The sequence below is a fragment of the Aotus nancymaae genome, unplaced genomic scaffold (assembly GCF_030222135.1).
Source record: "Aotus nancymaae isolate 86718 unplaced genomic scaffold, 86718_ANA_hifiasm-v0.15.2.pri h1tg000008l, whole genome shotgun sequence".
Taxonomy (NCBI): Eukaryota; Metazoa; Chordata; class Mammalia; order Primates; family Aotidae; genus Aotus; species Aotus nancymaae.
In genome coordinates, this window is record NW_026988419.1 from 16959894 (window position 1) to 16980659 (window position 20766).

The 20766-nt window shown below is 47.3% G+C and overlaps 1 protein-coding gene and 1 long non-coding RNA gene across 2 annotated transcripts; both read right to left on the reverse strand.

The window, feature by feature from the left end:
* Positions 1 to 6760: 6760 nt before the first annotated feature.
* On the reverse strand, positions 6761 to 7355 carry LOC105712677 (large ribosomal subunit protein eL32-like; the record flags this gene model as incomplete). Its single annotated transcript, XM_064372811.1, has 1 exon — positions 6761 to 7355. A coding segment is annotated over one exon (531 nt), but the record flags the coding sequence as incomplete, so codon positions are not given.
* A 21-nt stretch (positions 7356 to 7376) lies between these two features.
* On the reverse strand, positions 7377 to 19917 carry LOC105712929 (uncharacterized). The gene is made up of 4 exons (XR_001106458.3): positions 19746 to 19917; positions 10197 to 10273; positions 9490 to 9649; positions 7377 to 8843 (listed from the first exon to the last, which is right to left on the reverse strand). It is a non-coding gene; the product is annotated as an uncharacterized LOC105712929 (long non-coding RNA).
* Positions 19918 to 20766: the final 849 nt, after the last annotated feature.

A 20766-nucleotide genomic window follows, 5' to 3' on the forward strand; every position in this document is an offset into this window, starting at 1 on the left:
GCACAGTGGTTCTCAGCTCTGGCTCAGCCTCAGTTTCTCCCCAAAGGGCAGGACTTCCCCGCAGGCCTCCCGTTCCTTCAAGAGTCAGAGAAGATGTGGGGAGAACCCAGATCGGGGACGGGAGCTCAGACCTTGGTGGCTCTGGAAAGCTGTCAGCTGAACAGAGCAGGTCCTGAACCCTTCTCCACAGCGCGAGAGATGCCCAAGGAGGGAGCGGGCGCGGAGGGGTGGTCCCCGCACACACACACTGGCCATTCTCTTCCCGTGGAATATTCTGTCTGACCTCTCTGGCGTCCAGCACTGGCAGCTCTCCCGGCCTCCCACGAGGGCATTCTCCTCAGGGCACTGACCCACGTGCCTGCCCTGGCGAGCCCCAGGGTGACCCAGCCTCCCCTGGCCGAGAGTCCCCGGCCTGTTCCTGGAGCCCCCTTCCAAACCCGTCCCCGCTGCGTTCCTCACGGCCTCCCGGCTGTGTTGCTCCCTCCTGGGCTCTAGGTGGAGTTACCCGCCCTACCGACCTTCCGGCGTCCCTGCGGAAGCTTCCCTGCCGGTCTGGGCCTCCCCGACATCTGCCTCCTGCCGGTCTGGGCCTCCCCGACATCTGCCTCCCCCCACAGCCGCCGCCTCCCCCGACAGCCGCCGCCTCCGCGACAGTCGCCGCCTCCCCGACAGCGCCGCCTCCCTCCACAGCCGCCTCCCCCACAGCCGCCGCCTCCCCCCCCACAGCCGCCGCCTCCCTCCACAGCCGCCTCCCCGACAGCCGCCGCCTCCCCCCCCACAGCCGCCGCCTCCCCCCCCACAGCCGCCGCCTCCCCCCCCACAGCCGCCGCCTCCCTCCACAGCCGCCTCCCCCACAGCCACCGCCTCCCCCGCCCCCCCACAGCCGCCGCCTCCCCCACAGCCGCCTCAGGCAGTAGAGAGCCCGGCCCACTGGACTCCGGCGGTGGCCTGAACTCCCCGCCATGATGTACTGAGACCTGTCTCTTCTCGGGCTGCCCACACCAGAGCGTTGCTCCTCTGCTCTTTGACCTTTTCCATCCACCCCTCATCTTTCTAAAATTCAAATCATTCTTCTGCTCTAGGCCTCTGCTCCTCCCAAAGTTCACGGGACAAAACAAAAGCCAAACTCCTTCCACGAGCATTAAAGTGGCTCCCAGATCCGACCCCTGCTGACCCAGACTGCCTCCCTTTCCCGGGGGCGTGCCACACGCCGTCCCACTCCTCTGCCTTTTGTCCACCTCCCGCGCCCCCCGTGTCCCCTCCCCACACTACGGTCTTCAGGTTGAGCTCACACACACACACCCACTGTGCGGCGGGGGTCAGGGGGATGCACCCTGTACTTACCTAGACGGCCTGGCTCATGCATAACACCCAGGCATACACACCAAGCCGAGGAACCTCCTTTTGCCTCAGTTTCTTCATCTGCCACACAGGCTCATGACCTACTCGTTGTTGAGCAGATTTAATGAGATGCACTACACACACAGCGCCATGCCAGGCACGTATCTTGTTTTTTGTTTTGTTTTGTTTTGTTTTTTGAGCTGGAGTCTCACCCAGGCTGCAGTGCAGTGGCGTAATCTCAGCTCACTGCAACCTCCACCTCCCGGGTTTAAGCAATCCTCCTGCCTCAGCCTCCCAAGTAGCTGGGATTTCAGGCACCCGCCACCATGCCCAGCTAATTTCTGTATTTTTAGTAGAGACAGGATTTCACCATGTTGGTCAGGCTGGTCTCGAACTCCTGACCTCAGGTGATCTACCTGCCTCAGCCTCCCAAAGTGCTGGGATTGCAGGCATGAGCCACTGCGCCCAGCCTGTAGCTGTTCATTTCTATCACTGGTATTGCTGCATGGGCTTCCGGGAAGCTTTCCTCAAACCTGTCTCCTCCCTTTCCACCACATTTTACCTAAACCCTACACATTGGGGCTTTGCAGCAGACTTGGTTTTGCCCATGGCTGCCTCGCTCCGAAGTCACTGGGGTGGAGTCTGGTTACCTGGCACCTCCCCAAGACAAGCACAGATGAGGCCCAGTGAACATCAAATTCTTCCTTCTCCTCCCTCCTGAGCTCCTGCCAACCCCACCCACTCCCAGCGAAGGCCCCTTTCACTCTGACTCCACAGAAGGCATGTGTCAGAGACTGTGTGAGTGTGTGACAGATGTGTGTGGGGGTGAGGGTATGAGTGTGAGTGTGTCTGTGTGAGAGTGTATGAGAAACGCATGTGTGAGGACATAAGTGTGAGTGCGTCTATGTGGGTGGGTGGGTGTGAGAACATGAGTGTGTGACAGATGTGTGCTTGAGTGTGTGAGGGCATGAGTACATCTATGTGGGCATGTGAGTGTGAGTGGGGTGTGGTGTATGAAAGTGAGTCTATGTGTGCATGTCTGTGTCAGAGTATGCGGGTGTTGGAGAATGTGTATTGTGAGAATGTGTGTGAGTACTGTGAAAGTATCTATGCATGTACGAGAATCTGCAGGTGTGTGAGACAGTATGAGTGCACATGTGTGTGTGAGGTGTATTGTGGGACTGTGTGAGAGAGTATGTGCGTGTGTTTATATGTACATATAAAAGGTGTACGTGAGTGCACGTGCATACGTCTGAGGGCACATATGCGTGTATAAGAAAGTTTGTGTGAGAATATGTGAGTTGCATATGCATGTATGAGGTGTATGTGTGTGTGTGAGGTGTGTATGTATGTATGTGTGTAGCTCATGTTTATTGAGCACTTACTTTGTGCCAGGCATTTTACTTATGAGCAACAAGCTCACAGAAATATCAATTATTTCCATTTTTCAGAAAAATTAATAATAATTAGATACAAAGAGATTAACTTGCCAAGGGAGCAGAAAGTGTGACAATAATGCTTATGTGTGCAGCTCCTAAATTTACTGCTAGAAATGGCTGCTTCAAGATTCTTTCCCACCACCATGTCCCGGAGATCTGAAATCAAGGACGGGAGAGAGAGAAAGAGAGAGAGAGAGTGAGAGAGAGAGTGTGCATGACTCAGTAACCAGGAAATGAAAACTGGGCAACTTGGGCAGGAGCCAGAAAGCAGAGTAGAAGAATGGGAACCACACAGAGGTCTTGCAGTTCCCAAGCATTCAACCAAGCTGGTGTCTGCAGAGCACCCCTCCTGAGTTGGGGCTGAGTGGTTTCCAGGCCTAGAAATCAGCCTGATACCAGAAGAGTGCCAGTTGGCCTGTAAGCAGCAGCCATTTGTTCCTGGTTGAAGCCACGCCACTTGGAGTTCTCGGATTGGCAGATGTCAGGGCAGGGGCGGGGCTGCAGGAGCCCAACTGAGCAATCAACGCATTATTAGTTACTCAGGCTTCCAGGTGAGCTACAGTGGTTTTTTTCAAAATGAGGCCCCCGGATCACAGACAGCAGGATTCACATAGAGAACTTGCTAAATCGCAGATTCCTGACCCCCATCCTCCTGGATCACAGCCTCTGGGGTGTGACCTTGAAATCTGCATTTTTAACAAGAACCTCTGGTAATTCTGATTTGCTCTCAAATCAGAGAATCACCAATCTACAGACATGCATCATTGTCTGTCTTAGAGCATAAAGAATGATAGGCTGAGCGTGGTGGCTCACACCTGTAATCCCAGCACTTTGGGAGACTGAGGCAGGAGGATGACTTGAGCCCAGGAGTTCGAGACCAGCCTGGGCAACATAGCGAGACCCTGTCTCTGTTTTAAAAAAAGGAAAAGAGTGATGAAAATAGATTATTTTTGTGAAACTAATGATATTCACAATACGTGGATTGGTCAAAAAATGTTTAGAAATACTCAGGATGTGAACGCATGGAGACCTGGGCTGCACCTAGGATGGCTTCTGGAACTCGACCCCCCAGCAGTGCTGTGTCCAGCCATTGGTCAACAGAATCTTTAATTGCCTAATGCCAATAATCAGGGTAACCGTCTCCTGGCTTTGGAATTGTGTTGTTTCTGCCTTGAATGAACTGATGGAGGGTAAGATGATCTACAGGGACAGTGACGGGGACTCACTTAAGCTATCAAAGCAGATGCCTGTTTGATCATAAATGCTTATTTAATAATCATAGGTACGAATCTGGTCTGAGACTCACCTTCATTAGACTATGCTGGCAGGGATGAGAAGGAACAGCTAACCTCACCCAACTCAAGCTTCCTTGGCTCTACCATGAACTGCTGAAAAGTACCCAACAGTTGTGATCAAACAGATTGACTCAGGTTGGCTTGTAACAAGGCATAGTGACTTACTATGGGACAAGGAGAAGACACGTTTTCAAGTGTTCACGGTTGTGGTTGGGGTACCCTAGACCACCTGCCCCGATGTCCATGATTCTGATACCCACTCAAAGAAGTGTGAATTATCATCATTCCCATTTTAAATTATGAAGACATAATTTTAAAAGTTCTCACGGCTGGTTGGTGATCCTGCATGGACTTAAACTCTGATCTCCAACTCTATACGCCTTGTTTTGGGTCGTTTTCCCCATACCCTCTAGTCTCACCCTCGCCTTTTCCTTTCTGAGGCAGCTGTCGAGCAAACCCAGCCAACCCCATGAGCTCCACCCCGACTCCTGCCAAGGCTGCCATCAGAAGGCAGACAGGCCAGGACAGTAAAAGGGCGCACTGGCATGCTGCCCTGAGAGCAGCGGGTCATGGGCTGTGCCAGGGCTAGACGCCAGCATGAGCTAAATCTGCCCCTCCCTTCCTGCCCGCCCCCCCAACCCTGGCCAAAGTGGTGGAGAGCAGGAGACTAAAGGAAAGAACACGTTAACCATCGGCAAATATCATGAGAGGTGCGAACATAGAGAGCCAGGATACGATGTGTACCCACTCTCCAGGGCACCCAGGACTAGGGGCTAGGTAGGGGCAGGAGCAGCTGCTACAGGAACAATTTGTAAAAGACAAGAAAGAAAGATGAAGGTGGAGGGAGCCTGACCCAAAAAAATGAAGATATGGAATTGCAGGGGACAGGGGGTCGGGACACAGCTGTAGAAAGGCCTATGAGATGATCTGCCTTGAAGAATTTTCAGCCTCACCAGACACTGGCAGGGAGGGCTCACTGCCCCAGCCTCTTGGCCGGGAGTCCAGGCTGGGCTGAGTGGAGGAAGGTCCCCGCTACTGCCTCCCAGGGCTGAGGGGAAGAAAGAAAGGCTGACCTTTGAGGAGAGGCTTGGGGTGGGGATGAGACAAGCACTCTACCCTGAAAGATGTGCCTGGCAGCAGAATCTAGAATCCTGGCAGACCCAGAGCCGCACCATGTGTTTGTTTTTGCTTCTGTAATGACACAGATAAACAGTGGGGAAAATAAACCAATGAAACATGCAGAACTCCTCTCTCACCTGCCTTGACCCTGAAGAAAGCAATCCCATTGTCAGACTAGGGGCTGGAGGGAGCATAGAAGTTCAATAGCAGGCTCCAAGTTCCCGCCACCACGAGCAGTAACTGGTAACCTGCTCCACCTCTTCCCATTCCCATCCACTGGCTTGAGAAAATTGTCAGGCTAAGCTGCCCCTGAGATGGACACCAGCACGGGTTACTCAATCGCTGGAAGTGTAGGTCCATCCCCTTACCTCCACAGCTGTCAGGCAGCCTCTTTGAGAACAGGCTCTGGTTACAGGGTATAAACAGGCCACAGAATCACCTGGCCCTGGTCTGGCCCGTGCTGCTTGTGCCACTGACAGATCTGTGGTCCTGGGGCCTCATTTTGAGAACAACCACTGTAGCTCCCCTGGAAGCATGAGTAACCAGGGGATGGGGAGGGGTGACAAAGGTGGAGGAGGGATTTGCAAAGTGAGATGGCCCCTCTCTCTGCATACCATGTCCTCCTCTTCTTCCCCACTCATCTGAATTTTCTCCAAAGAATACAGATCTTCCTTCCCTGGAGTGGTCATATGTACCAGTCCCTGTGACCGTGGCATGGGCCGCAGTGTACCTGAGCAGCCCATCTTCCAAGTCACTTGAGTCAGAACCAAGCTGTTTGAGACCAAAGACCATTCCCTGTCATTGCTGTGCAGACACAGAGATCCGTTTCATTGGAGCAACAAAATCTATGATTTGTTTTCCTTCCAACCCTAATCAGTGGGATGAAAGTTTCTATCTTTTTAGCTCTAGGAGACCGTTGTTGTACCCAAAATGGTATTCTGAATCTCTAAGTGCTCAGTCAAGACCTGGAGATGATTACGGTAAGCGTGCAGCAGGAGCTTCCAGAGCAAATGTTGCAAACCCAACAGAAGGGGCCACTCGTTCTGGAGGAAAAAACAGAAATGCAACCTGGCTTTCTGGGCGGCCCTGTATCCTTCAGAACCAAGGATTGCTGGGACTGGAATTCTGCCTGGTGATTGAGAACTTCAGAAAGCAGATGATATCTGGGGGGCCCATCCAGGTCTATAAATTGCTAATACAGCATGAATATCCCAAATAGAGTAGAAAAAATCATGGGAAGCTGAACCAAACTGTATAGATCCAAGGGGAGTAATCAGCTATCAAAAGGGCAGAAAGACTGGCTGGACTCAGCCTCAAGGCCACCTCAAGGCTCCTAATTGGCAGGCTTGTGGAATTGTATCTGTAGCTCTCACTTGATAATTACAGATCAATTTCAGATCAGAATAATATGCTAGATAACTGCTATTCAATGGCTGTGGAACCTTGGGAGTCTCTTCACCTCTCTGCTAGTCTGTTACCTTCCTAAAACATGCAAGGATCTCTAAATTGAATTCAGCCACATGTGCAGATCAACCTGCACATATGAGTGATGCACAGCTTTTGTTATTTTTTTTTTTTAAGGAAGGAAGATGCCAGTTTTATTTAAACACAAAACGTGCACATAAGCTGTCTACTCATTTTCTTTGCTGCGCAGCCTGGCATTGGGGTTGGTGACTCTGATGGCCAGCTGGGCAGCTCTTTCCACGATGGCTTTGCGGTTCTTGGAGGAAACATTGTGAGCGATCTCAGCACAGTAAGATTTGTTGCACATCAGCAGCACTTCCAGCTCCTTGACGTTGTGGACCAGGAACTTCCGGAAGCCACTGGGCAGCATGTGCTTTGTTTTCTTGTTGCTCCCATAACCAATGTTAGGCATCAAGATCTGGCCCTTGAACCTTCTAGGAACCCTGTTGTCAATACCTCTGGGTTTCCGCCAGTCACGCTTAATTTTGACATATCGGTCTGACTGGTGCCGGATGAACTTCTTGGTTCTCTTTTTGACGATCTTGGGTTTCACAAGGGGTCTAAGGGCAGCTATGATGCCGAGAAGGAGATCGCTGCTACCTCCGTAGGCAGCGCCGTGGAAGAGAGCCTTTGTTATTTTTAAGATATGAAAAGACAGGGGTGACTGGGAGAACAGGGGGTCTTCAGAAACTGAGAATGTGGAGGATCACTCCTGAATGGAAAGATCGGAAAGAAGAGGAGACAAGGAACAAAAGAACTTCAAAAGAGCTGTGGGATCCGGAGTAGGCACTGTGCATTTCCAACAAGGCCCGGCCAGACCAGGCAGAAATTCTGTGGTTTTAGCTATGCAGCTACCAAGGTCCTCTGCTTTCTATCATTTGTGAAGTAGATTTGTGCAGGTTTGAAGTGTAGTGTGTATGTGTGTTTTAACTCGGCTAACTTGAAACCTCCTTCCCCCAGATTCATCAGAGTATCAACGTATGACTTACTTAGAATATTGGTCACGGAATTATAGAATGCTATTGCGGGAAAAGGCCTTTGAGGATGCACACTTGTAGAAGCACACACACACACCCCACACACACAGAGAGGGGCTTAATAAATGCATAATGAATCAGGACACTTCATTACAGAGTTAAAGAATTATTCATCTATTCAACAATTATTACATATCTGTTATGTGCTGGATCCTGAGTTAAAATTAGGCCAGTTGCACATCTGCTAGAGCAGAAAGAAAATGCTTATTCAAGACTGTTTAGCAATTTAATCAAAAAGCTAAACTATTTTTTTTTAAAGCCCTGAATGTTATTTTTTCCCCTATACTTGGACAGTCAGGCATATGGGCCTTGGCATAAAAATGTTCCAGATCCGAGTTGGGGTGAGGCCTGTGGCTAAAAAGACCTTCAAGCACTTCCAGTCCTTTCCACACTCCTGGAAGATTTTTAAGAAAAAAAATAAATAAATAAGGAAATATCCTTTGGTTTCGGTATGCATTCTCTGTACTTGCTTCTATGTCTTTGACATGGTTGACCAAAGAGTCTGCTAAAAATATACGAAAGAAGGTGGGTGGGAAGGGAGATTATAGAGAGAAAATTGAAAAAACGAACCTCGTTCCTTGCTGGCTGCCTCCCCCAACAAATTCACCACAATGTTTAAGCATGTCACTATTTATCCCTCTTTTTAGCCAGTTTTTGGCACTTGACTTGGATATATACTGTCTTTTAAATAAAAGAGAAAAGTGCTCTCATTTTTATTCTTCCTGTTGGGCTCAAGAGTCTCTGAGACTGAGAAAAACTCTCTAGCTTCAAGCAGGTCTTTGTTCTGATTTTGCTGCCTCCCAATAGCTGGAAGGCAGGCTGGGGAGTGGTGGGAAGGGTGTTTGAGCCAATGCCCATTGTGCGAGTAGCAGAATCCACCAAGATCCTGAAGGTGTAAGGGACCCAGTTTAATAGACTTTCAAGGACCAGTCAGCTGGGAGTACCTAAGTCTCCAGTTTCTCAGGTTCCAGGATCTGTTCATCCATGTCATCGTTGGAGTTTGCCCAGAGGGAACAGAGGAAAGGAGCTCAGCAGGAGCTAGTCCGGGAGCTGGGTGGTTGGATCATTGGACTTCTTGGAGTTTGCTTCAGCTCTTCCCTTTCAGCAAAGGTTACTGGAGCAGGCTAGGCCTACTTTGGCTAGCAGAGCTGAGTCATGCATGGGAAGAGACAGCAGCAGCTATAAATTACCCTGTGTGTAAGGCTGGCTTTCGAAAACTCTGGCTTTGGGCTTAGAGTCTTTATTTATATCTCTCACAGGAATATTTTTCAAACTCATGACCACGCACTCTGTATTGCTTTGGGGACACTCCAAGCACCTGGTCTTCTCTATGATGAGTCCTGCAGGTGACAGTCCCCAGGGGCCCTGGGCCGGGACTCTGAATCCGCTATCACTCACACCCACACGTACACCCCCTCGCTGCCAAGGCCAGACCCCATCTCACACATAGAAGCATGTCCAACTTCATTGGCACAGTGTTGCATGCAGACACACAGATGATATTTAGCCAAACACACACACTCTCTCTCTCTCTCTCTCTCTCTCTCTCTCTCTCTTTCTCTCTCCCTTTCTCCCCATATGCAAACTACTGCAACCCACTGGTTCTCTGGCCGCTTCAGAGACAGCCTCTGCTCACTGTGAAACCTGCCACACACAAGAACACTCCACAGGCTGAAGGACCTCTCCAGGAGTCAGATGTCCACCTCTCTGGCTGAGGTGTATTTTGTAACTGACTGAACAAATTTTTTATGTGCTTTGGTAATTTGGTTTGCTTGTTGTTGTTGTTACTCATACCTTACAAAGTGGATAGCAAGGTGCTGTAAAATAGAAGCTGTCACATAATTCACCCTCTTGAGAACAATTTGTCTGGCCAAATCTTCACAAATCAGAGTGAGATGCCATGGAGATGCTGGTCCTTCCTCTTGGATTATCAGGCAAAGAGAAGCAAAATTTCCTGAGCAGAAGTGAAAAAGGGGGCAAGGTTATCTCTTCTTCTAATACATGTGTATGTTTTTGTCTCTCCTTAGTCCACACTGACATTGTTTCTGTACCTTCCAGCTCCCTGGCCTTTTTTTTTCTTCTTCCCTCCTTTGTAATTAGATTATTTTTGATAGTTTGATAAATTAGTGATTGTTGTTTATTTCCCTCGGTTTATTTACCATTATTTGCTTTTATCAAACAAAGTCTCTTCAGGATAGATAGAAAGTATCTCATTGTGGCCACTTTCCTGGGAGACACAGGGAAACTAAACACTTTGCCTAGGACCGCATAGGGCAGTGGCTGTGATGGGTTTGAGTCCAACACCTCCAGACCCTGCCTAGCAACTTGCTTCTGGGATGATGACCACAGGTCCCTCTAATTTATCCAGCCCAACTTCTATCCTCTGAGCCCTGTGTCTTCTTATCCAGAGGACATAGGACTGACCCCAACTGTCATTCATCACCTTTCTGGGACGTGGTACTCCTAGACGCTGAGGCTAGATCTTATGGGGCTGTCCTCACCTGTCAGTAGAAGGGATGGTTAGGGCTCAACCTGGGGTAGCAGTGACCCTATTGCTGATTGCCACAATGCCAGAAATCTGAAAAAAAAAAGTCAAAGTTCTACATTAGATTAGTGTTCCCCAGTTCCTCTCTCTTCCCACCTGATTTCCCCATCATAAGCACATGCTGTTGACACATATTTTAGACTCGTATTCCACCATGATCTCTAGCTATCTTCCAAGGACAGATATACAGCTATAGATACATAGATATAGATATATACAAGGAATCACTTTCCCATCCCTGGATCATCCAATCATCTTTCTCCTACTACTCAAACATTACCTAAATTTCTACTTCTTCCACCAGCTTTTCCAGACATCTTTTTTTCCTCTCTACTACACAAAACACTAATTCCTGCCACATAGATCTCATGGAAATGTTTGCACCTCATCCTTCCATGGCTGTTCAATGCTTACAGTTCAGTCGTGCTTTGCCTGCAATGGGGCACATGCTGGACAGCTCTACCTGCCCCTCCAAGTCCAGCCTTCTCTGTCCTGCTGAGTCTCAGGAGGCCAACCTCTAGGGACCCTATCAAAAGGAGTCCCTTGCCCTACTGTTTTCATTTGGATTTGGCCAGTGGGAGGTACTAGCTGGAAGTCAGAGAGAACAAAGAAAGGGGAAGCTGGGAATTGATTCCCTCATTCCCTCCCTGCTGCATTGGTCCAGGTCGTCTGGGATCCTTACAGCTCCTGGCATATGGTCCTGTCTATAGAGCTACTGTATTAGTTTCCTGTGGCTGCTATAAACTTACAGCAAACTTGGTGGGTTCAAAACAACAGCAATGTGTTCTCTCATTATTCCAGGAGGACAGAAGGCTGGAATCAAGGTGTTGGCAGGGCCATGGTCCCTCTGGAGGCTCTGGGATCGGCAGGATCTGTTCTCTGCCTCTTCCAGCTGCTGGTGACTGCCAGCATTCCTTGACTTGTGGCCTCATCACACCAATCTCTGTCTCTGCGGTCACGTTGCCTCCTCCTCTTATCTGTGTCTTCTCTTCTATCTGTCTAAAATCCCTCTCTTTCATTTAAAAAGACATTTTTCATTAAATGTAGGGCCCACTTGGATAAACCAGAGTAATCTCATCTCAAGATCCTTAACTTAATGAGATCTGCAAAGATCCCCTTTCCAAATAAGGTCACATTCATGGGTTCCTGGGATTGTGGGATGGGCATGTCTTGGGGAAGGCATCACTCTTCAGCCCATCGCAGCTTCCCTCTCTGGGCGCCAGTCATTGCTCTCACCCCTTTGCCTTACTAGCCCTGGGGCCCTGCACTATCCTTCGTAGGGTTCCCTTTATCTCACCTGCACCTTTGTGAACAACCTTTTTATTACTTTTATTAAACTCACTTCTAATCACCAGTTTGTTTCCTTACTGGTACAGGCATCTTGAGCTCAGAGGCATCAGGTAAAGCATCTGTGGGGTTCACTCTATGCACTCTATGCAGAAAGTAAAGATTTCTTGATAATAATGATAAAAATGAGAGTAAGAACTTCAAGGGAGAAGGGGCCCAGCCCTCAGGAGCAGCATCCTATCAAACATTGAATAGAATTCCTCCCTAAACTCAGTCACGGGTATGAAATGAAGGGGTAGAATTAGAATGATTCTAGGTTCTTCCCAGACCCTTTCTGTTAAGACTATTCCATTTAGAATATTTCAGCAGCAGGTAAACAGAACCAAGTTGTCCTCCAGTCCTGACTCCAATGGCTTAAATGGTGGGTCTCAAACTTTAGCATGCACCCAAAGGGCTTGTTAAAAGGCAAACAGTGGTGGTTCATGCCTATAATCCAAGCACTTTGGAGGCCAAGGCGGGGGGATCACCTGAGGTCGGGAGTTCAAGACCAGCCTGACCAATATGGTGAAACCCCGTCTTAAAAAAAAAAAGGTGAACAGCTGGGCCCCACTTGCAGAGTTTTCAATTAAGTACTTCTGGGTAAGACTCAAGAATTTGCATTTCTAACAAGTTCCCAGGGGATGCTGATTGGTGTTTCTGGTTCAGAGACCAAACTTTGAAAACCACTGGCTTAAAATATATAACAAATTTACTCTCGTCAGGCACAGTGGTTCACACCTGTAATCCCAGCACTTTGGGAGGCCGAGGCAGGTGGATCACCTGAGGTGGGGAGTTCAAGACCAGCCTGACCAACATGGAGAAATCCCATCTCTACTAAAAACACAAAATTAGCCGGGCATGGTGCTGCATGCATGTAATCCTAGCTACTCGGGAGGCTGAGGCAGGAGACTTGCTTGATCCCAGGAGGCGGAAATTGTGGTGACCCAAGGTCGCACCATTGCACTTCAGCCTAGGCAACAACAGTGAAACTCTGTCTCAAAAAAAAAAAAAGAAAGAAAGAAAAAATAAATAAATAAAAATGTACTCTCTCATTAAAAAAAATAATAATAAAATAAAAAGCCCTGTAGATGGTGGCTCCAGGGTTGGTTAACTCAGTGGCTCAACCAGGTCCAGGACCTGGTTCCACTCTGCTCTGCCATCCTCAGCATGTCAGCCTTGCCTTTGACTAGGTCCTAACAGCTGCAGGCTGGGTCCAACAGTTCCAGGCATCCCTTACAGACTGGATAGTGGCCAGCAAAAGAGATTAGCCTTCTTAAGGACTGAGAAGTCTTCCAGCCTCCTTCCATCATATTTGCCAGGATCACATCACATGCTTGTGCCTAAACCAATCACTGTCAAGGAGAGGAGGAACGGTAATGATTGGCTTATACCCATCAGCCGTGGAAGGAAGAATAGACACCAACTATGTTGATGGGCTCTGGTGATAATAAAGAAAAGGAGTACATCGCCTCCTGCTTCGGTCTTATGCCTGCTAGAGTACTTTTTGAGTGTTGTCTGTTCGGCAAACATTCCCATCCTCTTTCTTCTGCTACTTGGAGGAGTGGGCATAGGACCAAAGACAAACAAAGCCTGGTGGTCTGTGTTTAGGCAGCAGTGACACGTAGCCCAAGTAGAGAAACTGAGAAGCTTTCCCTGAGTTGCAGCAAAGAATGCTGTAGGGGAATTTTCTTTCTGCAGAAGTTGCTAAGCAGGGACAGCTGGTGGTTATGTGGCTCCTAGGAGATGAAAGCCTCTGGGAAGTATTCAAAATTCACCAGCAGTCAGAGAAGCACAGATCAGCAGAGAAGAGCAAACAGTGACTGTCACAGCTCTTCCTCTATTTCTATGAGGCATCTCAGTGCCCTACACGTCTCTGGAAGAAATGTCTCATTTGTCTACACTAATTGGAACTATGTTTCTGTTCTCTGCCACCAAACAAGTTCAGATTTAGACACTGGTTCTGTCATGAAGAACAGAGAGGAAGAAGGTCTGAGAACCACATAAGGGTGGAGGTAGCTAGAACCACCTCAGCTCCCATCTAGAACCTCCACTCTTGACCACATCTTCCAGTCTGGGAATGAACAAAACAGACTCCCCACCTAAAACCCCAGGCCCCAGTCTACTCCATGACTGGCATGCATGAAATGCACAAGGCCCCTAGGACCTTCAAAGACAGGGCAGAGACAGAGAAAAGCTAGGCTTAATGAGGCTCCACCTTTCTTTGCAAAAGGAGTACTTCTGGCCACAGATACTGGGGAGCATAAGAAAACAGTCTGCACTCTCAGAGTTCCCCACATTCTCCAACAGCTGCCAGGGTGAGGGCAGGGTGAGGGCATCCTCCTACTGGTGGAGATGTGGAGAGAGGATTTCTCCAAGGGTAGATTTCACAGGGAGGAGGACCAACTCCAGACCCAGACTAGGTTTCCTCCTGGGACTTTTTCCCCTCTAGGCAAGAAAGTTCCTCACGCGTGTGCTAAAACAGAAAGTTGCTTCTTTGTTTTATTTATTTATTTGTTTATTTATTTATTTTTGAGACTGAATTTCACTCTTGTTGCCCAGGCTGGAGTGCAATGTCACAATCTTGGCTCACTGCAACTTCCCTCTCCTGTGTTCAAGCAATTCTCCTGCTTCAGCCTCCCAAGTAGCTGGGATTACAGGCATGTGCCACCATGCCCACAATTTTTGTATTTTTAGTAGGGATGGGGTTTCACTATGTTGGTCAGGCTGGTCTTGAACTCCTAACCTCAGGTGATCCACCCATCTCGGCCTTCCAAAGTGCTGGGATTACAGGCGTGAGCCACCACACCTGGTCCTAAACTTTTTGTATTGATACATAGCAACCTACATATTCATGGGGCACGTGTGATATTTTGATACATGCATATAATGTGTAATGATCAAATCAGTACATAAGATATTCATCACCTCAAACATTTACATTTCTTTGATGTTGGGAACATTTCAAATCTTCTCATCTAGCTATTTTGAATTGTACAACATATTACTGTAACTGTGGTCACTCTACTGTGCTATCGAGCACTACAACATATTCTTCTAGCTATATGTTTGTACCATTAACCACTCTCTCTTCCCCTCACTCCCTACCCTTCCCAAACTCTGGTAACTAGCATTCTACTCCCTACGTCCATGAGATCCACCTTTTAGCTCCCACATATGAGTGAGAACATGCAATATTTGTCTTTCTGTATCTGGCTTATTTCACTTAACATAATGACCTCCAGTTCCATTCATTTTGCTGCAAATGAGGAAATTTCATTTTTAGGGTCAAATAGTATTCCGGGCGTGTGTGTGTGTCTGTGTGTGTGTTACATTACTTTTAATGGCAAAAATCACAATTACTTTTGCACCAACTTAATATATATCATACACATACAGATATATATATGTGTCACATTTTCTTTATCCACTCATTTGTTGATAGATGGGTTGATTTCATATCTTGGCTATTTTGTATAGTGCTCAAATAAACCTCGGGATGTAGATATTCCTTCGATATACTGATTTCTTTTGGATAAATACCTAATAGTGAGACTGCTGGATCATAGAAAAGACAATTCTAAAATCTGAATATTTGTTTTTAACAATCTTACTAGTAAAGTATGCTACCAAATCAGCAAATTCCACTTAGATAGAAGTCTGCTCAAATACTGTTTCCATTTCCAATGACTCATTAAGTACAATAATTACAACAATTACGTTCACTTCTGTTGCCCTCACGCTACTTAACTGATTCACATACTCTGCCCCCAAAACTGCGCTAAGCACTTAACACAGAATTCACGTACTAATGTGTGGGGTATCTGCATGACCCTGCCACAGAATACGAGAAATAAATTGATATCTTTTTCCATTGGCAATGGAATGATAACAATTTTTCCTTTCCTTTTTCCTTGTTGCCATCCGTAGATCTATACCCATTAGAAATCACAGCGAGAAAGAGAGGTAGGGGAGGAGCTCAAGAAGAGGTGAGAGATAGGAAAGAAGCATTATAATTTGGCAAAAATGTGAGTCAGGGACCCTCCCTTTTTCTAACCCCAGGAAGCTCTAGCTGGAGCTCATCTTGCCTCCAGATGCAGAAAGCGGATTCTACACCATGGGATCACTGTCTACAGCCATATCACCCTGAAATGCACCCAATTTCAGAAGCCAAGCAGGGCCTGACCTGGTTTGTACTTGGATGAGAGCCACCACAGCATCACTGATGAAATCCCTGGCAAATAGATTACATAATAGTTGGGCCCATTGTGGGGTTTTGGCAAGAGGAAAATAATAGAAAAGAAAGAGAAAGAGGTGTGTGTTTCTGCTTCTGTTGAAATACCATTTGTCCTTTAAGACCTCCTGCTCTGTGAAGTTCTCTTCAAATTCTGTCCCATCCCACTCACCCCTGTCAGACTTAACTACTCTTCCTCCATCCTGCCATAGGCATGTGTGATAAGAGAAATAAAAGAAGACTATCATTTTCTGTGCATAGTTAGGGTACATGTATCTAAAGCAAAGTGTAGAAATGTCTACAATTCTCTTCCCCTGCTCTCATTAAGAGCTGGAGCTCTTCCCCAGTGCTGGCTTTGCCCTTGTAACTTGCTGTGGCCAATAGAACATGTCACATGTATTCCAAGCCTGTCTTTTGGGGCTTTGCAGGCTGCCTTTTGCCTCCTTGGAACCCTGCCCCTGCCACCTGAACAAGCCCAAGTCTGCCTGGGAGAGGATGAGAGAGTATGCAGAGAAAGGCTCCAGTCATCCAGGCTATCACTGACCAGCCTGGACCACAGAGCCCAATCTGATTCAGCAGGACTGCCCTGCTGGTTTGCAGACTTGGAACAGTGATGAAGGAATGTTGTCACACATCACTAACTCGGGGTAGCTCATCATGCAAAAGCTAACTGATGCAGGTTGCTGTTCCCCGCTACAAGGGAATGCCAGGAGGGCTGTTAATCTTAGATCTCTCTATATCACTCCTCCACTAATATATTAGGGGACATTCCTGATTCTCAACCAAAGCTCACAGACCGGAGAGGCATAGGGTGCAATGGAATGGAACTGAACTGTTGATAAAGGGCGGAGCACCCACAAAGAACGCTATGCATGCACTAATGGAATTGTCTGGCTCTTCTCCATGTCCCCAAGGCATGAGCTTGGGGAAAAGGTTACCTGATCTCCAATGCCTTTGTTTGTCAATTCATTCAGGGCTGGATTAATCCCTGCTCAGCTTCTCCTCCACCTCCCCCCACCCCTGTCCCCAGTCTGGCTGCTCAAATGATGTAAGCAGTAACCAATCTTCCAGTCGGGGCAGTCAGCTGGCTGGCTCACTTCCGCATCCATTAAGGGAAGGCAGACACTTTAGAAAGAACTGGAAAATATTACCAACCACCCACTCCACTCAACTCCCCACCCCTTGCCCCAGTCTCCTCTCCATGTCACATACACCCTAACCTCAAGAGACTGGAGCTGGAAAGTACTGAAGCCAAAGAAAGAAGAAACTAGAATTGTAGCCCCACATGGCCACAAGATTCCTTTGGGCATGAGAACTAGTTTTGGGAGAGACAAACCAGGGCAATCTTGAGAGCCCCACCAGCTACCCTCCCCCTCATTCTCTCCACCCTCCACTCCAGGGGCTTTTCCATTTGGTACCAATGAAATGGGTATTCAGGAGCCAGAATGTCAGCATCAACGGTGGGGAAGGAGCCACACAGATCCCCATCCCTTATCAAAAGTTGCTAGGCTCCCTTACAAGGGCACAGTGGGACCCAAAGTTAATGACTTGAATGAATATGGACAGACCAAATGTGGCCTGTTTGCTGAGTTCAGGCTTTTCAAAACCTGTCGACAGTTACACTATTTCTTTCTGTATCTACTATGAGTGGAGAATTCCACCATTGAAGAGTCAGCCCTGACTGCTTTGGAAACTTCTGCTGTTTGAAAGTGCCCAAGAAAAATGCACAGTAACACCCCCAGATTGGCTACTCAAAAGCTGTGAGGTCTTGGGCAAGCCCCTTTAATCTTTCTATGTCTCAATTTCCCTATCTGAAAAGTGCAGATAAAAATCCATCCCTACTTTACAGAGTTTTTGAGTAAAAGAAAAAAATAATGTCAATAAAAGCTGGTTGCACAATAGTTTGTAAAAAAAATATGTGCTGGGCGGGATCTCTGTACTTTCTACTCAGTTTTGCTAGGAACCTAAAATTGCTCCAAAAAATCATTTATTAATTTTTTATAAGTGCTGGACAAATGAATGTGGAATGGATAAAAGATGGCTGGGCCTCTTTTATTCAGTGCTTACAGACTGTAGAAAGGAAGATCGAAGTTAATGGTGGCATTTTTAGCCTATAAAAAGGTGGGCACCTTTTTTATTTTTGAGATGGTATCTCACTCTGTCACCAGGCTGGAGTACAGTGGCGTGATCTTGGCTCACTGCAACTGCGGCCTCATGGGTTCAAGAGATTCTCCTGCCTCAGCCTCCCAAGTAGCTGAGACTACAAGCATGCACCACCCTATCCAGCTAATTTTTGTATTTTTAGTATAGATGGGGTTTCACCATGGTGGCCAGGATGGTCTTCATCTCTTGACCTTGTGATCCGCCCACTTCAGCCTCCCAAAGTGCTGGGATTACTGGTGTGAGCCACCGTGCCCAGCCACAGGCTATCAGGCTATCACTGACCAGCCTGGCCCATCAGTCAGCCTACAAACATCTGAGCCAGTATAGCCAAGAGCCACAGAGCCCAATCGGATTCAGCAGGACTGCCCTGCTGGTTTGCAGACTCTGGAGCAGTGATGAAGGAATGTTGTCTTAATCCATCAGAATAAGGGGATATACCCTAGAAAAGGTTATTAGCAGCCCCAAGCTGGAGATAAATTTGCATGAGTGATGAGAGACAGCACTTTAGAAGAAAAATGGCTCTTATCGTTCATGTGTGTTTCTGCCCAACTTAGGGCCAACCACTGAGAAAGGGCTATTCAAGAAAGGAAGACACTGAACGGGTGTCTCTTACTCTCTGCCTGGCACATGTTCTTCTACCTCTAAGAAACGCATCCCCCTTCCTCTGGGATGTCTTCCTTCCACCTTGGAAGAAGCTTCCAATTGTAAAGATGTGCCTCCCTGATCTCAAGTGATGTGCAGGGCCCAAGGAAAGCCAATGCTTCCCTAAGAGTTTTTGAGTTAGACCTCAGGTGGGGTAGGGGGAAAGGCAGTTCCTCTTTAGGGTAAAAACACCAGGTCTTGAAACTTGGCTGTTGCTGGCACCTTCGGTTCCAAAAGAGAGTCCGTCTGAGTAGATAAGACTAGCACATGAGCAGAAAGCAAGATGAGGAACAGTGAGTCCGATCTGCTTGTCTCTTCCCTGTTCCCTGTTGACCCTGAGGCCAGCTGCACTCTGCCCTCCCTTGGTTCAGTTACAGGAACCAACAAATCCTCCTTCTAGCCTAGGCTGGCTATGGAAATTCTGCCATTTGTGACTAGTATAATCCTGGCTACTACAACTCTGTCTTTCTCCCTCAAAAACAGTATAAGTCACTGGGAGAGAAGACATTATAAATAAAGCAATTAGAAAGCCATTCAAAATAGCACTAAATTGGGTAATTTTGAATTAACTCAACCTTGCATCTGTTTTTCTTTTCTTTTTCTTTTTTTTTTCTTTCTCTTCTTTATCTGTCTCTCTTTCTTGGCATTTTCCTCCAGCTGGCCGCTGAAAATGTAAAGATGAAAACACACACACGCAAAGCTTGCAATCTAGCAATGAGGAAGCCATAAATATAACTTATGATATTATGCAATTTATACCTGGTAGAGGTGTATAGCAGCACCAGAAAAGCATAGAGGAGGGTTAATTTATTCTGAATGCTAAAGAAAGGTACTGTCAAGCCAGGGTTATTAAAGGTAAGCTCCAATGGGTTTTGTGAGAGAACCAAGATTGGGAGTTTACAAGAATGTAGATGGCATAAAGGAGACATCAATCCCAGAAGATTCCAGGGATGACTAAAAAGAGCAGGAATCATAGTAGAGGTGGAGCCTGAGGTTGTTTAGAGCCCTGAGCGACACAAAGAACCAGATGTCTTGCTCCCACCTCAGCCACCACCTTAGCGACCATATTCAGATGCTCTGCTGCTAAGGGGACCCTCTGCCTGGCCCAAACTCTTCTTTCTACTGCCAATCTTTCTTTCTCACCTTAACACCAAAGGTCCTGTCCCTCTTCTCCTTGGTTTCACTTACTCACAACTTCAGCTTAGGCCCATTAGGGAACGTCTTGCCGTAAACTGGCACATTCTCTGTGCTTTAGCATCTGGTAGGGAAAAGCAGAGAGCACCAAGCAGGCTAAAGCTCTACACACCAGGGGCTGGCAAACATGGCCCATGGGCCAAATCCAGCCCACCACCTGTTTTTGTAAATAAAGTTTTTTTGGATCACAGCCCAGGTCACTCATTTACATATTATCTATAGCTGCTTCTGTGCTACCGCGGCAGAGTTGAATAGTTGCAGCCAAGACCAGATGGCTGGCAAAGCCAATAAAATTTACTATCTAGCTCTTTCCAGATAAAATTCCCAACTTCTACCCTGTACTACTGCTTCCTCTGAACGTTAGACTCCCCAGTACCAACTTTTATAGCCAGATTAAACCTTTTTTTAAATTTTTGAAACAGGGTCTCACTCATTTACCCAGGCTAGCGTGCAATGCTGCAATCGCAGCTCACTATAGCCTTGAACTCCTGGGCCCAAGGGATTCTCCCACCTCAACCTCCCCAGTAGCTGGGACTACAGGCACAAGCCACCACACCTGGCTAATTTTCTTTATTTTTTATTTTTTTTTTTGTAGAGACAGGAGTCTCCCTATGTTGCCCAGGCTGGTCTTAAGCTTCTGGGCTCAAGAGATCCTCCTGCCTCAGCCCCGCAAAATGCTGGAATCACAAGTGTGGGCCAGTGCACCTGGCTGACTAGACATTTTAATCCATCTATAAAGAATTGGCACTTGGGAATAAACCTTCTTAGACCCTTGTCAGAGAGGACTAAGTAGAAAATGTAGTCACTAAGCTGGCTCAAGCCATAAGAATATTTTTTACACACAACTAAAAGATATGGAAAAGCAACTCCTGACATTTTTTTTTCCCTTAGAACTTTTTAGGGGAACTCTTTGGTGCCCTCTTTCTTTTTAAGGAACACTCAGGTCAGTCATAGGACATTTTTTTCAGAA